The following is an 18,373-nucleotide window of genomic DNA, read 5'->3' on the forward strand; positions in this document are numbered from 1 at the left end:
CTTATATCATGGATTTAAAAAGCTGAAATTGTGCTGCCTGTACTTGTCATGGCTGAAAATATGAAAAATGATTTCACAGTGATAGAGAATGGAATGAATTAAAATATAATTAATCAGATATATAAAATGAACTCGCTGAGATCTTTACTGAACAGGCCTGTATTACTGCCAAAGTGGCTCGCTTGTTTAAGCAACAGCAGTTTCTAAAAGATCATGGTGAGCGGATGTTGAATCATGACTTGACTGTGTTAGAGCGGCTGGATGATAAGGATCCTCCAAGCGCTGAAGACCTCCGAGAGCTAGAGCGTCTGGCTGACGAACACAATACTGCTCAACTCGCTGCTGCGTCAGACACTCCTAGTCTGACTCAGTTAATTGGTTCCCCTTCATTCTGGGCGAACTTTGACCTGTCTGTCGGTGGTACTGCTTCACAAGCTGGTAACAGCCTGTCAAATTCTTGATAGATTTCCACATATTTTCTGAGGTATCATATTCTACCTATTTTATCAGATATTTTGATCTGCTGCTAATCTTCTTATAGTCTAGAATCCTTTTGACTTTGTATTCTTATTCCGTGTTGTCATCAATCTCCATATTTTCTGCGATTCTAGCATTCTTTAGTACAGGTTCCAACAATGAGATATAAAACACTGGATGAATTCTGTTCATTGATTTTGGCAACCTTAACTTATAGTTGACCAGTCTCTTCTTGTCTTTGATAACAAATAGTCCTAGCTTGTGATGGTTAAGTTTCTAACTTAATTATTTTATCTTAATGTTTTTGTGGAGTAGAAACATCTTTTCCTCTCTTTTAAGATCAGGTTCTCTCCTGTATTTATGATTATAGTATATCTTACTATATAAGTTCATAAACTCAATGTCTCAGGATAACTGTAGGTACATGTTTCCTATAAATATAACAATATTCTTAGCTATATTAATAACTTGCTATCTTTTTAATGGTGTTTCCAGAAACCTCGGGTGATATTCATAATTAGTGTAGAATAGTAAGACTCTAATAATTAAGTAACTGGTATTGTTATATGAGAATTATATTATTAATAACAGATTTGCCTAATCATCCTGCTAGTAGTTCACGTAATATCTTAGATATTATTTAATTATTTAATTAACTCTTTCTATTTATCCATTTATCTGCGGGTGGTAAGCTGTTATTATTTATTCTTTAATTTTTATAAGATCTGCGAGTGATCTCCAGAACTTTAAGATAAATAACTTGTCTTAATCTGATATGATGTACTTTAATATTTTATAATATATAACAATGTTTTCTAGAAATAGTTCTGCTATCTGTATTACTGTTATTATTATCTTACTTAGTATAAGATGGATATATTTAATAAGGTGATTGGTGATGACTGTGATAATGTTAAACCCTTCTGATTCTGGTAATAGATTAATAAAGTTAATTATTATCTATTCCTATAGCCGTTGTGGCGCCTTCTATACTTATATTTATCTATAGGGTTAGTATCTTGCAGGCTTGTCTTTAATATAAGTCTTATATTGTCTAACATAATCGCGTACTTTCTATCTGAGGTTTGGAATGTAGTAATTTTTCATGATTAGTTTAGTTATCTTTTCCACTCCTGAGTGACTCTTGAATGGTCTGTTATAGTATTTAGCCATAATCTTTATTCTTATTGTGATTAATATAAAGATTAATCTATGAAAATAGGCTAGTCCATTTTCGTTAATGGTAATCTTGTCTGGTAAGCCCTTACTTATTTCTTAAAGTGTTTTATCATTTTTCATGCCTTCAGCTAATTACTTGATTAGATTGCTATCTATTTCTAACATTGCTGCTAGATTGATCTTGTTATAGCTGATCGACTCATCCGTGTTCTGCTTCAGGATGGCTAGTTTGATAGTTTTTCTACTTAATTCATAGTCTGGCCTGTGGCTCAGTATATCTGCATGTCCATTCTCTGCTTTCTTACAGTATATGATTCTGAAGTTATATTATAACAGAATCTCAGCCCATTGTGCCTGCCTTCTGGTCAACTCTTTGATTGTGGTAAAGTAGGTCAAGTTCTTATGGTCTATCTTTATAATAACAGTATACTTTGTTTCTTCAAGATAGATCCTCCACTGCTTAAATATTATTATTATAGCTAGTAATTCCTTGTTATGAATATCATAGTTAAGTTCTACTTAAACCAACTTTTTTAAGTAGAATATAATTAGTCTTGACTTTTTATCTTCTCCGGGTTGCGTCATACGTATATTAATAGTATAGTCTGATATGTTGATCTTAATGGTTGTTTCTTTTTCTAGATCATGCTATACTAGTACTGGTGATATGGTAAGTCACTGCTTAATGTCTTTAAACATGCTTTACTGTGGTTCTTTCTACTAATACTTCTCTGACTTCTTTATAAGCTTGAAGAATAATATTATATAGATAGCGTATCTGTCCACAAATTGTTAATAGTAGTTAACTAATCTGATGAACTGCTGTAGTTCTTTTAGATTCCTAGGTTAAGGCTAATCCCGTATGGCTTGCACTTTAGCTCGCTCAGTATAGATTCTTTCTATAGATATTTAATATCCTAGAAACTCTATTTTCTATATATGGAATTTATACTTCTTCAGCTTGTATCATAACTAATATAAGTATAATTTATATAAAACTAGTCTTATATGCCTCACATGTTCTTCCTCAGTCTTTAAAAAGATTAATATTTTGTTTAGATAAGTGATTATAAACCTGTCAAGATATTCTCTAAGAACTTTATTAATATATTATTAAAATAATGCTGGTGCGTTGATAAGCCTAAATAATATAATCAAGTACTTAAAGTATCCATACTTTATTCTGAATGCGGTTTTTCATTCTTTATCTTCCATAATATATATATAATAATATACATTCATGATATTAAGTTTAATAAACTACTTTGTTCCTTATATCTTGTCTTGGATTTCTGAAATCAAAGATAACAGATGTTAATCCTTAATCATGATAATATTTAGTGGCCAATAATCCACGTATAGCTGTAAACTGCTGTCCTTTTTTAGTATAAATAGAACTCCATATTCTGCTGGTGACTTTAAAGGCCTGATATTATCTTTGATTAGCTAGTTATTAATATATTCTTATAGTATCTGTAATTCTTTTTTAGATATTAGATAAATCTTTCTGTATACTAATAACTTTTTTTTCTTTATAAGAATAGTATGGTCATGCTTTCCGTACTGAGGTAATTCAGGTTACTTTAACTGTTTAAATAAATTCTTGAATCTCTTATACTGTGGTGGAATCTGCGCGTCACTCTTAATCATAGCTAGAAGTTCCTATGAATCTTTTAATCTCTGGATAGTTATCTTGATCTCTATATTAGAGCTGTTAATACTGTACTTGTAGTACTTATTTATTATTATTAGTATCTATTCTGATAGTTTTATAAACCAATCTCTCTATAATGGCTTGGTTACTGTTATTACTTATATGATTATACTTGAAATGTTATTTTCCTCTAAGTTATTTCTAATGCCTGGCGTGTTAGGCTTTTATAGCGATCTCAATCTTCTCTTACTAGATTGCTTAATCCTTGCTTCAACTCCTTGCTAAGTAGCGGGCCGTACAGATCTAGACTCTATACCTGGTCCTTGCTGGTGTTGTCTTGGGTAATCATAATTCGTGAATTAGAGATTCTCAGTCTTTTAATTAATCTATGGATTATGATTCCTGAGCCATGGAATCTTTAACATAATATTATACTGTCTTAAAGATATTATGTTAAAGTTTATATACTTATAGTGGCTCTTTACAGTCATAAGTATGATTCCTGACTTAACTATTAATGTGAGAGTTTCTAAATTCTCTCTGTTTAGTTCTGTAATCAGTTTGAGTTCTTCTTTCTATTGTCTAAGTATCTTAAGCTGTTATATAAATCCTGGGTGTATGAAGTTTCTAGTTGCTCCAGAGTCTACCAGTATTTGGATTAATTAATTTAATATAACTGTTTAGATCTTCAGATATGGCTCTGATTTTATAACTATTAATTACTGTTCTGGCCAGTTAGGTTCTAACTACTGTAAATATCTTCTTAAAAACCTTGAGCCTTCTATCTTTACTGTATAGTATATTATATACTGATTATTAAAACATGCTAGCCAATATATTAATCTATGGTAAGGATATCTCTGGTACTCTTTATATATATAATCAAAGATATTATATAGATAGTAGCTTATCTTAGCCTTAACTACTTCCAGTATTCTAGATCAGTAGTTAGTGATATACTTCTAATCATGATATATTAAGCATATATTTATATAACATATAAGCTAAGAAAGTTTATCATATCTTTAATAATTTCTGCTTTCTTTAAAATAAATATACAGACATGATTTATCATATCAAGACTCTGTTCCAGCAATATTTATCTTTTAATTAATCTTTAATAACTGGTAATGATAGTCCGTGTTGTCCTATCTACATGTTAAACAAACTTCTGGATAATAAGAACATCTTTGTAAATATTATTTCTAAGTCTTATTTCATGATTCCTAATATTTTAAATCCTAATATAAGCAATGCTGCATGATTATCTTGAGCTCTGGACAGAATTATGCTGGATTTTTCAAGATCTCTTTCAAGATGCAGTCTAACTAATAAGTAATATTTTCTTAATTATTCTTCTGGTTCTTCTTATCCTTATCTCACTGTAATAAACTAAGTTTACTAATTTTTAATAAAGGTTTTTCAGAGATATCAGGTATCTCACTGAGTCTCTTTTTACTGGGTTTAAGATCTTCAAGCAGTGTACCGTACTCTTTATCTAATGATTTATTCTTATCTCAAATTATACTGGGATAGTCATTCCTTAAAACTGGCTTATAATTATTATTATTGACTTCTGTAGTCCAAACTAATAATATAGATAATTATTAATCCTCTTATTAACTAGATAGTATTGTTAACTTATCCGGGGTAGCCTGTTATCTTAACCAATCACAGTACATCCTGTTCTCTAACAGTCAATTATATTGAATAATATATAGCTTCTTATTACTTAATATCTATATTACAGATTTTATCCAAACTTCGTGCTGAATAGTGGTAATATTATAGACTTCTCTACCTTGATCTTGGTTTGTAGCTCTTAATTGCTTTTAAGGTTGTTACTGTTTCTGACTATAGTTCTTTAACTGGTGACCTGCTTTGCCGCAGCTAAAGTATAAGCAGTTTTATTTACACTGTTCGAGTTTCTTCTTAAACACTCGAGTCTGTTGAGTCTGATGCTGTGCTGTATCCAGCTCCATTGGTTTTAGTCTATAGAAATCTTCATATCCCAAGCTTCTAGGTTATGCCGATCTTCTGTTATTAGCTCGGTAACCTGGCTGATTATTGTATTAAGATATAGACCTGCTAGTCTACCAACCCTCTCATTATTTCATGTTAAAGTTATACAGTTTATTATCAATCTTTACTACTGCTTCAATCATCTTGGTCAAGGTGTCCGATTATTCTTACTAAATAATTTTTTCTTAGATCTCCATCTTAAGTCCTTCTTTAAATTGTAAGATATAAGTATCATCATTCCAGTCCAGGTAACTGATAACTTACTAAAACTTTAAAATATACGCAGATACTGATTCTATCTGCTTAAGTTATTATAACTTTTATTCAGTATTTTATGCCGCATTAATATCTCCAAATATCTATTCAAGATACTGTTTAAATCTAATATAACTAGTAAAAAATCGTTTCATATTATTATCCTGATTACTTACTAACTTCTCTTATCACTCGTGGATGTATGATTTAAATTAATCAAATGCCGCTCCAGTAAGGTAAGTAAACATGAAAAAGATCTTATCCTTCTTATTCTTAAGCTTTTTCTTGTTCATGTTAAGATACAAGTCTAACTGGGTCAAGAAAGCTCTGAGCTTTGCTCGTTTGCCGTTAAATGGCTCAGATAGTCAGATCTTAACAGATTTAACTGATAAGCGATCTTCGAGTAACTAGTTCTTTTATTTTAAGGCGGTGATGCTTTCTTGTAGCTGACTAACCATGTCCATCAGTTCCTTGGTTGTCAGGCTCTGCTGCTGAGGCGCTTACGATGTGTTTGATATAGTTGATATAATGACTGATTGTTACTGAGTAACACTCGTACTGACTGGTGCTGAATGTGTCAAACCCTAGGATCGCTTCTCCCTGTTCCTGTTAGCTTAGCTCCCGTTCCGATACGTACCTTGTGAACTGAATCAAAGGTAAGTCAGGCTGATGACTATCTAAAGATGACTGGTCTAAATAGAAGAAGAAAAGTAAGGCCAGATAGTGCCGCGCAGCTATCTGTAAGTAAGTGCGGACAAGTATTGTTATTAAGCTTTACCAAAACATAGGTTACTTAAAGACAGTGTTATTCAGCACGAAGAACAGAACTAGCTAAGTACATGAAAGAGTGTCCTTATATCCTATTCTTTGTATACCATTTCGTATACTATTCAGGGTAGATCAAGGGTCGATCTAATCACGTTCCTGGATTCCGTATACCATATCATATACTCTTAATGGTAGATCTGATGGTAGATGATCACGTGACACAGCGTTACCTCGGGTGTTACCCCAACCGGGATCTTACTCAATAAGAGTTGCTGGCTGCCCGAGTCCTTCCTGGTCATTACCTTTCTGCCTGACAAGTCCGCTTCTGCTAGTAACCTGGCTAGCAGGGGTCTGTAACACCATGGGTCTACTCTTATTTAAATTAATTATTTTAATAACTTCTTAATATAAAGACTTTATATCATTTATATGATTTATATGATTTATATAATTTATTCAGATTTTAATTATTAAGTATTATTAATCATATAATATAATTAGCTGGTTAGTTAGAGCTGCCATTATGGGTATACTTACTTAGCTAATCACAGCTAAGAATGAAAGAGAAAATAGATGATACTTAATTTTATATTACTACCATCTTGCAGATAATCAAGAACTGAACTTACTAGTGATTATTTCATAAAAAACTAAGCATAGAAAGGAGAGCTAACTATATTAATATACTGTAAAATAAAGTCCTTCTAACAATACTAGTCCTAAGAAAGAAAGCAGTATTGCAGATGTACTGGCAGAACCCATTAACCTTACAATCACACTATACTAAACTCACCTTTCAGCTTTTTTCATCAGATTCCACGCTAGCAGTCGTGACAGTATCTCTATTATAATGAAATATATAAAATCTCTAGATATTTATTTATTATTAATCTATTCTTACTGTATTAAATTAATTAAGAATAATATATTAATATAATCTGCTCCAATCAGGATAGATAATACTTTAATCTTATTTTTATCTTTAAAGAAAGTTTCTAAAATAACCTGTTTAATCTTAATTAATAATATATGACTGATAGTTCTCTACCAAGATACTCTGTAGTTATGGTTACTTTAATCCTATTTCTTAACACAGTACTGCGGACATACATACTGCATGTGGACTTTTATTACTGTTATTAATGGGCCATTTCCTGCAATTTTAGAACAGATAAATATAGCTTAAGACTATAATATAAGCTTATAATCATCACACTCCTGCTGGCTGTACAGGTCTTTACTCTCTTTAAACTTTCTCTTAAGCTTCCAGATAGACCCCGCAGGAAAAAGAAGTTCTAGACTAATATAATCATTCTTATTAAATTAGATAATATTTAATGAAATCTTTATAATCTGCCAGGGTTTTAACTAGGAGAGTTAAAAATGGTTAAGGATTTGCTAAATTGTGGTTAACTGGGGAAAGTTATGACTCGCAAACTTGGTGCGGTAGCGGACTTGGCCAGCGGATAGCAAAGCCGGTCAACGTTCAAAATATATCCAATCGCTTATATATAAAGAGAACCTCATATATAATTCTAAACCATCACAAACAGGAAGAGAAAATACAATAATCTAAGAGAAAGTGAATATAGAAAAGTATCAAACTTTAATAAAGAATAGATATTTAAGCCTGGATGTTAACATTGCAGGACTGACCATTATATGGTTTAGCCATAGATCACCAACAGAATAAAGGATTGATCATTTTCCAACATAATCAAACGTTTTTGTCTGGTGGTTGTACACGTAGGCATATTCAGCCACGTCAAATCCCCAGTCTCCAACGACTTTGGTACTCGCGCTGCACAGATTACCTTTATCCTTGGCATTGAATGCCTTGCAATAGGGTCTACTCGGAAACAAGTTAGATCGGCACATCCATCTCGCCCTGAAAGATCTACCGGGTGGTTAATGCGGTTGTTAAAGGATCACTCACCCAATTATTGCTGTTTTCCCAGGCGTAACTTTGAACCCAGTAATCTCAAACCAGGATCTGTCCGAGCCTTTTGCGGTCGCATTGTATGACTGTATCTTGTTCTTGCTGTAGAAGCTGTGCAACGAGTTTTTCTGCTCCTCCTGCGAGTTCAGTGTGACCCCCACTAGGATTGCACTACAGGTCACCATCAAACATCACACTGTTAGTCCTACTTCTGAATGTACACTGCAAGACCAAGTCGAAGAGAAAACATACCCAGCTCCCCCGTCAACGGTGGATGCGAAGGGAAATTCTTCTGCTGATACCCATCCTTGATTATTTGCCCAGGTACTGGTAGGGGGGCTGGATTTGATCCCATACTTGGCCCGGTGTACAAAGGGTTGCTTTTTGGCGGCACTGCCGTTCTTTACCTGTCGGTGCTTATCGGCTGCTTTGGTGTCCGTCTTTTGCCTAGATCTAGATCAGCGAACTGGGAACACCTCAGATATACCGGACTTGGGGTTGAATTTTCCGGATAGAGTCACATTATTGCAGGCTTGCCCTTGCATAGCATGGCCCAGCAGTCCACATCATAGGTCAGGGCATCTTCTCCGCGGATCTCAATCTCGGCCTGGATAGGATTGCTTTTGGTGTTCCCTACGGTGGAGCGTGCTTCGAGGGGTTTAGCAGTACCTGTGGGAAAAGCAAGGACTTGGTAAAAGCCTGGAGCCCACAGAAGGGCTGTGAGGAGCACAATGGCGGTTCTCATTTGTATCAAGATAGCTAAGTAGTGGTTAAGTGAGTGATTGTGATGGTTGATACTCTGCCTGCATCATGTCTTTCTCTTGCTGTATATATAGTCTTTATATTTCAGGGGCATAGTCGCCTAGGAAGGTTGAGTCAGACATAATCTGCCATCGACTCAGTAGGTGTGAAACATATTGCGTTTCTCTATTGCCGGGATTGATGCTGGTGAGCTGAGAGTACCAGGCTATAGTAGGGTGCCTTTCTGATGCGAATCACAATTCGGACCGGACCCCAATGGGGCGGTTGGTGTTGGGGATTACAGCCATAGCAGTGTTCTGGAGTGAATTGCCTCGCCCCCAAAGCAATTGTGATTCAAACCAGAGCAGCTTACTAGATTTATCTTTATATAGTACTAGTAGTTATGAAAATGGTGGGGGCGGACCTATCCACCGTCCCACCGCGGCTAATCCTTGCCGGTTAGGCAGCGAGGCTGTCACCTGTCAGCTCAGCCCTGTCCGCCTTTTCCCTTCGCTCATCCAACATCACTTTTTCTCAGCGTCAATCGCCCATCGCAATTACCCACCGCCACTTCCCATACTCTATACAGCCATGTCTGTCTTCTTCCTCTTCTGTACCGCAGACATGCCAGCCAGCGTATAATAGCCGTCCCCTACTCCCCTGTGACAACTATAACCCCGCTAATCTTGTTTTCTGACCCCCGCAGATGTTGAACGATTTCATGAACCAGTTCCGCCAATACCACAGTGAAGATTGTCCCAACTTCTTCTGTGTCGTCCGTACCCCAGATCAAACCGACTTTGGCCCGTGGGGCACCGAACTCCCAATCAGTGACTTTTCCACCGGCTTCCAGAATGCGACCGATGCCGAGCTCCGTCTCTTCGCTCGGAACAAAATCTCACAGCTCAGCGACGAAGGAAGGCTAGGGGTGCTGGAAGATTGCTGGATCGCCATAATGGATGAAAATTCGCGACAGGATGGAACCGTAGTCATGCAGTTTAATAAAGAACTATCCATGTGGACCCAGGATTTGGAAGATGCAGAAGAGCCATTTGAGATCCCGGGTGATACGGATGTGTCGGGGGACAACATCTGGTGGAAATGGCGAGTTACATTCGCAGGCGCCCCGCAGCTGTTTAATAGTGTGAATGATGGTGATCCTGTTATGATTCGGTTGTATTCGCGCCCGGAATACAAAGACGAGGACGGAGTGATTGATGTGGACATTCCTCGAAAAATTATCCGTGGGGAAATCAAAGATCCAATTAACCAGGAGAAGAGTTGAGCGGGTAAACAGGTGTGATGGGTTGTTTAGCTATTTACTTAATGCTACCTACCGTGGAGTCGAAGTATCCGTGGTGCTGAAATTAGTTTAACTAGATTGAACACACACACACACACACACACTGAGGATATTATCCCATAATCAAGTGTCGGCGTGAGACAGGAGCAGCTTCATCTAGGCCAGGAGATGAGTTTTGGCAAGATCTAGGACCAGCTAGACTTGCTTTTTCTTCGTGGCCAGTATCCGTAACAGAGTACATCACGAACGAAAGCGGAATGAGATCATCAGTTCTCCGCGGACATTATCTGTTGTGTAACAGTGGTAGGTCCGTGAGAAACAGCCATCGGTTCCAGTAAACGGGAACTCATGGGTGCTTTGGAACAGGATTGCAAACAGAAATCATCTATCACAGTGTTTTCGGTCATTTTCTATACGCTGCCCTGGCTATAAATGCAAGGTCATATTTTCTAATTTATCCCATCTCCAACCTTCTCTCATAAACTATTGTTTCAGTTGAATCACCTGTGCTCTGCTTATAGGAATTTGACGTCCTTGACCCAATGCCACCCAAGCCAGAACCCAATGACTGCGATGGTTAGGTACCAAACCCAGGACGTGACCACAACGGTACATTTCATTCCCCTATATATCTGATGAAAAGGGGAGATGATGGGGGTAAAGACCTGCTAACTCCCCTTTCGTTCCTTCATAGACAAATACGATGATAAAATAGCCAACAATGTCATCAACTCCACCCACATCTTACATTTCACCTTACCTCCGGAGCCCGGAAAATACCCAACTGTGATCCACCTAATCGGTGGAATCATGAAATCCTTTAAAGCATCCGATGAAGACGAAGATGTCTTATATGCTCACGGCTACATCCCCGAAGCAGTCACGCAGCGTATTCCAGCCCCTCCAGATGGCATTCGCGTGTGTATTGCAGCCAGCAAGGTGTACAGTTATTACTGTGGGTATACACCGTTTAGTCACGGGATTACGTTCCAGTCTGCTGTGATTCATGGAGTCGCCCGGGTGATCGAGTATACCGGGACCACTTCGCAGTGTAAGGCGATGGTTGGGGAGGACGAACACCTGGAGGAAGAGAAGTTGTGGGCACTGCACAATATCGTCGGTGGGATGTTTGGTGGCGACGAGAGGTGGAAGGATACTCGGCTTCCGTTTAAGAATGAAGAAGTGAAGCGGGTGTTTGTGCTTCGAGTCGATATTGATAGGAACGCGTCCGAGGTGCATTCGCGTCAGGGGATCTTCGGCCTCGAAGCGGGCTGGGAGTATTCCGATTCAGGAGATAACTATTGGGAGGGTGCGATTCCAATTTGGGAGACCTATGGGGATCTGATCAAAGGAAACACTGGAATAGACCAGAGTCCGCAGTATCTGGTGGATCTTTTCGATAAGAGAAAGGGTGATAATAAGGCTGTTGCTGAGGAGGAAGCGAAGAAACCGTATCAACCGTGAGACTGTGGTCAGTTGAAACCCGGGGGGTAGTTCTTATTTGTTTTTGTTTTTTTGAAGTCACCTTTTGAAATGGAGACTTGCTTTGCTTACCTGAACATATTCAGGCTGCCATTCAAGAATAGACGGAATTCAGTAGGAGAAAAGGGGCACCCCTTTCGTGTAGACATTCAGTACGAAAATACGCGACGGCATTTTCCAAACAATGCCAGAGGGTCTAGTACTTGGCTCTCTTTCAACGGGTGGCGGGTTTAAAGCAATGGCTGGGGCGCATCTCCGAAATCTGTACACTCCTCATGCTTAATTCACATTCGCCTCTATTCCAATTGACCCAGTCAACCATCTGTGGGCCAATCCAAGATAATCGGTACACTTGTTCTATGTAATATGCGGGCCTTGGCAACCAGAAACCTAGCGGAATGCCGGGGGTTTACAAGCTCAGCTGCTTACCACCAAGCCACATGTGGTGTTTAGAGAAGAATGGGCCCCCAGTATTGAATTTTTGAGACTTGGACTGTTCAGGATACAATCACGGCTAAACACTGGAGAGAACAATCTTCCATAATTAGAGCTTGCGCACAAGTGCTTCCCCCTGCAGGTACAAAACCCCTGGTTTAAGGCACTTCCTATCCTTCTTATTATCAAAGTAAACCTTGTTCTTTTCAAATAATAGAATATAATCCGATCCGCTGTATTTGAGAAGACCTAACTCATCTTCTTTCTTGATTTTAGTACTCTCCTAATCTTTTGCTTCTTTATAATCCTAATAGATAAAGAAGATTTATATTATACTAACAGCGAATAATACTATATATCTTATATTAATATTCTTAGAGTCCATCGTATCAAAGATCCATATCCCACAGACTTGATTCCACTGATACCCTGGGTAGTCCTGAACTTCGACATCACCGCCGCCTAGAGCTGGATTTAGCTTTGGCATCATTCGTCGCAGTGGAGACAGTAACGTCTGTTTTTTCTCATCTATGGTCATCTCAAGATAGACATCTCTGGAAATTATACAGCAGATAATAACCTTTCCACTGATTAAGACATGAATATAATAATAATTATTCAGTGAAAGGAATAAATATATAAAGATATTATTATTAAACCTTTTAATCAGATTATCAGGGACATCTTGTAATAGTTTAATAATTAGCTAGTTAAATCTTTTCAGATTAACAGTTTTAAAGCTGAAATTAATACTTCTTTTATTGATCTTCTAGTAAAGATTAAACTTAGTATTATACAGACTGGTAACAGTATTTTAATAATTAATTAATTAGTATTCTGCTTTTACTTTCCGAGAAAAAACTTGTTGAAGTTCTTCTAGCTGCCTTCAGGTTTCTTATATTAATAGACTGTGTATTTAGGGTTATTAATAAATATTAAGACTAACTTAGTAGAGTCTTTTATATTTGTTTATTTTCTAAGACTATTTACAAAATCATAAAATTATCTGAATAAATTAATTTATTAATTAATATAAGCTAAATTGATTAGCATCTATAAGTCCATTATGGATTTCTGATTAAAGATAAAGTAAAATATTGAAAGTATCTAGAGTAGTATATTGCGGATAGAAATAATGGACAGAACCTATTTTACATAGCAGTTACATAAATCAAGAAAGGATCTCACAGTCTTAGTATCTGATACCCCTTGGTAGATCTGGGCTTCAAGAAGGTCCTTCTTAGCAGTATCAAATACACGCCTAATTCCTTCAGTAAAGATGCTTTCCCAGTGCTCGTTCTTGGGATCATGGATCATGTTATAAAGGTCCCCGACAATTTTCTCGTAATGTCAGCCATGGTGGAGGACGTGTTTCGGATGTTTCTGTTTCTGTAATTCTGACAGACAGCTTGATGATTTCTTTGATCTCATCTGATTAATGCTACTTCTTTGATGATTGAACAGGGGTTTTATAGCAGAAATACCATCGTCCTTCGGCAACCACCGTGAATTCTCACCACATACGATGACGATGATTCCACCACTCCTCAGTGATCATTGTGAAGTCTGTCGTTCACTGTTACCTTCAACCCTCACCAAAGGGTTACTCTGGTCCATTGCAAGGAAGGAACTCCCGCCACACTCTCAGGTTATCATGATACGTCAAGCTGCTTTCAGCGACGGTTACATGGTCCTCCAAGATAAAGAAAGATGTCATGGTAACGCAATAAATGATATGCTGCCCATCAACCCTTGAGCGCGGTGCAGTCATTGCCCGTTGCGGTTTGCCATGTAACACAACATTCCCAACACACATTCACTCTACCTGTCACTCCGCGGAGTGGATCCGTGTATGACCAATCCACTTTCTATTGGAATTGATCTGCTCTAAGGAATCAGAATGGCGTGGCGCAGCTGGGTCGATGCATCCGGCCTTACTATGATCACTTTACGGGTGGTGAGGTCACATAGTCACATAGTCACTCAGGTAATGACGCCCAGCTACTGTAATTATATTGAATGTATGCAGTCTGATCAATCTGGTAATCATTTCTCATTGGTCGGACAGTTTGCAGAACTTCCGGTCATGTTGACTGGTGCATAATAATGACGCAACGAAGACACTTCCGCCCATACCCCAGTTAAACCTCCCTTCGGTGTCGCTTGAGTGCATCTTCATTGTAAGTGACCATTCGCAGCCTTGCCTCTGACAATGATTGCACCCAAAGGTCATTGGTGCGGTTCTTCTTTCTGAGCTGGTGCGTGCCCAGTACCCCCCAATGCTAGAGAGGTTGATAATAATCAACTCTGAACTCCTTTCTGGAGTTAATATAACTTATAAAAAGATACTAGTAAGAAGAAGTCATTGTGTAGCTATTATCTAGCTACTTAAACCTAGTCTCTAGGATAGCATCTGCGACTCGACCTCGGATTCATATACTAGATATATTAACTTTCTAAAGAATATAATGAAGAATATAATCTAAGACTTTTCTATTTACTTATTTCTCTGGTATTTCAAGTCTTAGTCAGACCCTAAAACTTTACTATTATCTATATAACTGCAAGATAGATCAGAAGGATTCTTCATATTTAGTACTTTTATAGAAAATAGTTCTTACAATATTATAAAGGACTCTCAAACCACACGCCCAAATAACTATGCCTGGACTAAGTATATTAATATATTATATATTAATTAATCAGTCCAGACTAGCTTTAGCTATGATATCTTGACTAATAGAACTCTAAATCTGATTAATAAAAATATCACCCCGGATTCTTCCTCGTAAGGTTTATTAAACAAGATAAATATATTTAGTAGCTAAATACTAATATTTACTATTGATATCACTGTTAATACTGTATAGTATCTTTAGAACTTTGTCTAAGTCTGGTTTTATGAGTTTGAAGTCTACAAGTCTAAATCCCAGAATAACCGAGTCAGCCTTTGAACTGAGTTATATAGTGATTATTATAATCCTAGTTTCATTATATACTTCTATCAATAAAATGAGAATCTTAATAATAAATATATTAATCTTTTAATACAAGAAATATCTAATCCAGACTATACTTATAATAAAAATACTTTCAGTATTATTATTATTAATAAATCTTAATATAATACTATAATTAAAGCTTACAGCAGGCTAGGCAGTTATAAAAAGCAGATTAAAAATTATTTTCAACTTATTAAAGAAAAAGATCTAGATATATATAATAAAATACTAGTTAGACTACTATATTGTATCACACTCCAGCTTATTTGCTAACAGACTTCAGGATTTCTATAGCTTAGATTATTTTTAAGGTATTCCAGGTTATTATTATTACTGTTAACTTTAGAGGGTTCAAGAAAATGATTTTAACTAATATCTTTTTCTTGTATTACTATCATATACTTAAAAGAAAATAATCTCTTATAGTATATCACCCTGGTAGTTATACAGATTACTTAATTACTATAACAATATTATGGTTATTAATCAGATATAATACCATGATAAGAAATATCAAGCCTCCTGTCAAACCCTAGGATCGCTTCCCTGTCCCGGTTAGCTTAGCTTCACTGGTATACGTACCGTCGAACTGGGTCGAGGTGGTATCAGGCTGATGACTATCTAGGAACAACTGGTCTTGGACAAGAGAAGAGAAGTAAGGCTGAATAGTGCCGTGCAGCTATCCATAAGTAAGTACAGATGAGTATTATCATTAAGCTTCCAAGTATATAGTTACTTAAAGATAGTAGTATTAAGCATGAAGAACAGAACTAGCTAAGTATATGAAAGAGTGTCCTTATATATCCTATTTTTCATATACTAAGTTGTATATCTTCCTGTATACTGTAGACTATATACTATATACCTGTTCATATACTGTCCCATATACCTATGATCACGTGATGCGTAGCTATTCTGGGCATTGTATTAGCAATCCGTGATTATACCAGATAACAGTTTAGTTTGCCTGAGTGCTGCCCTTATCGGCGCTTTCTGCCTGGCAAGTTCGCCTTACTAGTAGGTTAACTAGCAGGGGTCTGTAACATTACTTCCCCTTTTTCAAGATTTCTTGTCCTTAAGAAACATAAAGATGTGTATCCCCCTGTGTATATTGACTGGGTCTCTTTAGCTTTCTTTTCTCTTTTAAGATGGGTCATCATGTTGAAGCGCGATAAGTATACTGATAATAAATATTTGGCTAATAGGATTAAAAGTTCTGATTGTTCTGTTAATATTCTGTGTGACTTTTACTTTACTCAAGGAAAGGTTTATATTATGAGTTTGACTACTTAAAGCAAGAAATGTTTAGTCTGTGCTTTGCACGGTTACAAGTGTGAAAAATAATTCCACAGTGAATCTGAGTAGGATAAGTTAAAACATAATGAAGAGAAGGTCACGGCTAATCTTGAAACGGTCTAAAAGCAATTTATACAGTATTCTGAAAAGATAAATCAAGTAATGATAAAGATTCTCCGCTTGTAAAAGTATCAGCAATTTCTAAAAGATTATAGTGATTAGATGTTAGATCATGACTCTGAGATATTATAGTATTTGGATGAGGATGATTTTTCAAGCATTAAGAATCTCTGGAAGCTGGAGTATCTAGCTAATAAGCATAATACTGCTTAACTTGCTGCTATGTCAGATGATCCTAGTCTGACTTAGTTAGTTGGTTTTCCTTTTTTCTAGATAAATGTCAAACCCTAGGATCGCTTCCCTGTTCCTGTTAGCTTAGCTTCACTGGTATACGTACCTTTGAACTGAATCGAGGATGTATCAGACTGATGACTATCTAGGAATGACTGGTCGTGAACAAGAGAAGAGAAGTAAGGCTGAATAGTGCCATGCAGTTATCCATAAGTGAGTGCAGATGAGTATTGTTATTAAGCTTCCAAACTTATAGTTATTTAAAGATAGTAAGATTGAGCATGAAAAACAGAACTAGCTAAGTACATGAAAGAGTGTCCTTATATATCCTATCCTTCATATACCATATCATATACTATCAGGTCTGTCACATACCAGTATGGTAGTCATAGACCGTGATGGTATACCGCATACCATGAGCTTGTCTGTATACCGTAGTCACGTGATGCATGGCTCCTTCGGGTGTCGGTTACTCAAGTCGAGATTCTACTCGATAAGAACCGCTGATTGCCCGAATGCTGCCCTTATCAGCGCTTTCTGCCTGGCGAGTCCGCCTTGCTAGTAGGTTAACTAGCAGGGGTCCGTAACACTATAATATTATAATTATATATTAAAATACTTATCTTAATTTAAATTAAATTATAACTTAACTTACTGTCCAGACTATAATTATATTTATTTAATACTAGACTAGAACCTTTTCTAAATTAATTACTTATAATTGAAAATTTACTACAATTTAAATACAGATTATATATAAGAAATAAAATTTAAATCTTACTAGTAGTCCCGGCAGAACAGCTACTAATTTATTTATAATTTTTAATTAATTTAATTTAATTTTTTTTATAATTATCTCGGGGTTTACAATACCAGAAATTTAAAAATATTCTAATCTTAATATTAATAATATAATTAATTTATTAGAGTTTAGCTAATATTATAATAAGTTTTTAGTTTCTATACAAATAATACTAAGTTTAAATTAATATTTAGATTAATAAAACTAATTCTATTTCTAAGACTAGATATCTCTAAGAAAGAAATCATATATATATCAGTAATTACTAGCTAGAATAATAATAAGTTAACTCTAAGTTATTGATATAATAAAATATAAATTTCTTTTCTAATAATACTAGATTTAAGCTTAACAGAATAATTACTAGATAAAATTAGAAAAAGATTATATTTATAATATATTATTCAATATTATTATTTCTCTGTACTACTATATACACCAGAATTATTATAATAAGTTTTATTATAATCTTTAAATATATTAAGTTTTTAAGTTTAAATCTAGTTAAACTCTATTATAAAACTAAAGATAATATTCATAAAAATTAATAAATTACCAGCTAGCTAGTTCTTATTAAATATTACTAGAGCTAGTTTTAGTATTTCCAGCTATATTAATATAAGTCTAGATAAGTTAAAATTTAAACTCTATATAAACTCTATATATT

General features: G+C 35.8%; 4 protein-coding genes across 4 annotated transcripts; 3 read left to right on the forward strand and 1 right to left on the reverse strand.

Moving 5' to 3' along the window:
* Nucleotides 1-8,049: 8,049 nt before the first annotated feature.
* On the reverse strand, nt 8,050-9,048 carry BO94DRAFT_614214 (uncharacterized protein). Its single transcript, XM_025616727.1, has 4 exons — nt 8,816-9,048; nt 8,547-8,741; nt 8,292-8,465; nt 8,050-8,204 (listed from the first exon to the last, which is right to left on the reverse strand). Exons 1-4 carry the CDS (start codon nt 9,037-9,039, stop codon nt 8,057-8,059), a joined length of 741 nt encoding a protein of 246 aa, XP_025461512.1. The 5' UTR covers nt 9,040-9,048; the 3' UTR covers nt 8,050-8,056.
* A 509-nt stretch (nt 9,049-9,557) lies between these two features.
* On the forward strand, nt 9,558-10,320 carry BO94DRAFT_529091 (uncharacterized protein; the record flags this gene model as incomplete). The annotated part of the gene is made up of 2 exons (XM_025610447.1): nt 9,558-9,671; nt 9,742-10,320. The coding sequence occupies exons 1-2, from the start codon at nt 9,627-9,629 to the stop codon at nt 10,318-10,320; spliced, it is 624 nt and encodes a 207-aa protein (XP_025461513.1). The 5' UTR covers nt 9,558-9,626.
* A 732-nt stretch (nt 10,321-11,052) lies between these two features.
* BO94DRAFT_479984 (uncharacterized protein) lies at nt 11,053-11,802 on the forward strand (the record flags this gene model as incomplete). Its single annotated transcript, XM_025608773.1, has 1 exon — nt 11,053-11,802. A coding segment is annotated over one exon (750 nt), but the record flags the coding sequence as incomplete, so codon positions are not given.
* A 2,684-nt stretch (nt 11,803-14,486) lies between these two features.
* BO94DRAFT_479977 (uncharacterized protein) lies at nt 14,487-14,639 on the forward strand (the record flags this gene model as incomplete). The annotated part of the gene is made up of 1 exon (XM_025608772.1): nt 14,487-14,639. A coding segment is annotated over one exon (153 nt), but the record flags the coding sequence as incomplete, so codon positions are not given.
* Between the last annotated feature and the right edge of the window lie 3,734 nt (nt 14,640-18,373).

Source organism: Aspergillus sclerotioniger, assembly GCF_003184525.1.
Source record: "Aspergillus sclerotioniger CBS 115572 chromosome Unknown BO94scaffold_56, whole genome shotgun sequence".
Taxonomy (NCBI): Eukaryota; Fungi; Ascomycota; class Eurotiomycetes; order Eurotiales; family Aspergillaceae; genus Aspergillus; species Aspergillus sclerotioniger.

Coding starts and splice junctions, on each gene's coding strand:
- BO94DRAFT_614214 (XM_025616727.1), bottom strand. CDS start 9,039: ATGAGAACCGCCATTGTGCTCCTCACAGCCCTTCTGTGGGCTCCAGGC. Junction 8,742..8,815: donor AAGGGCAAGCCTGCAATAAT/GTGACTCTATCC, acceptor ATCTAGATCTAG/GCAAAAGACGGACACCAAAG. Junction 8,466..8,546: donor ACCGTTGACGGGGGAGCTGG/GTATGTTTTCTC, acceptor GGTGACCTGTAG/TGCAATCCTAGTGGGGGTCA.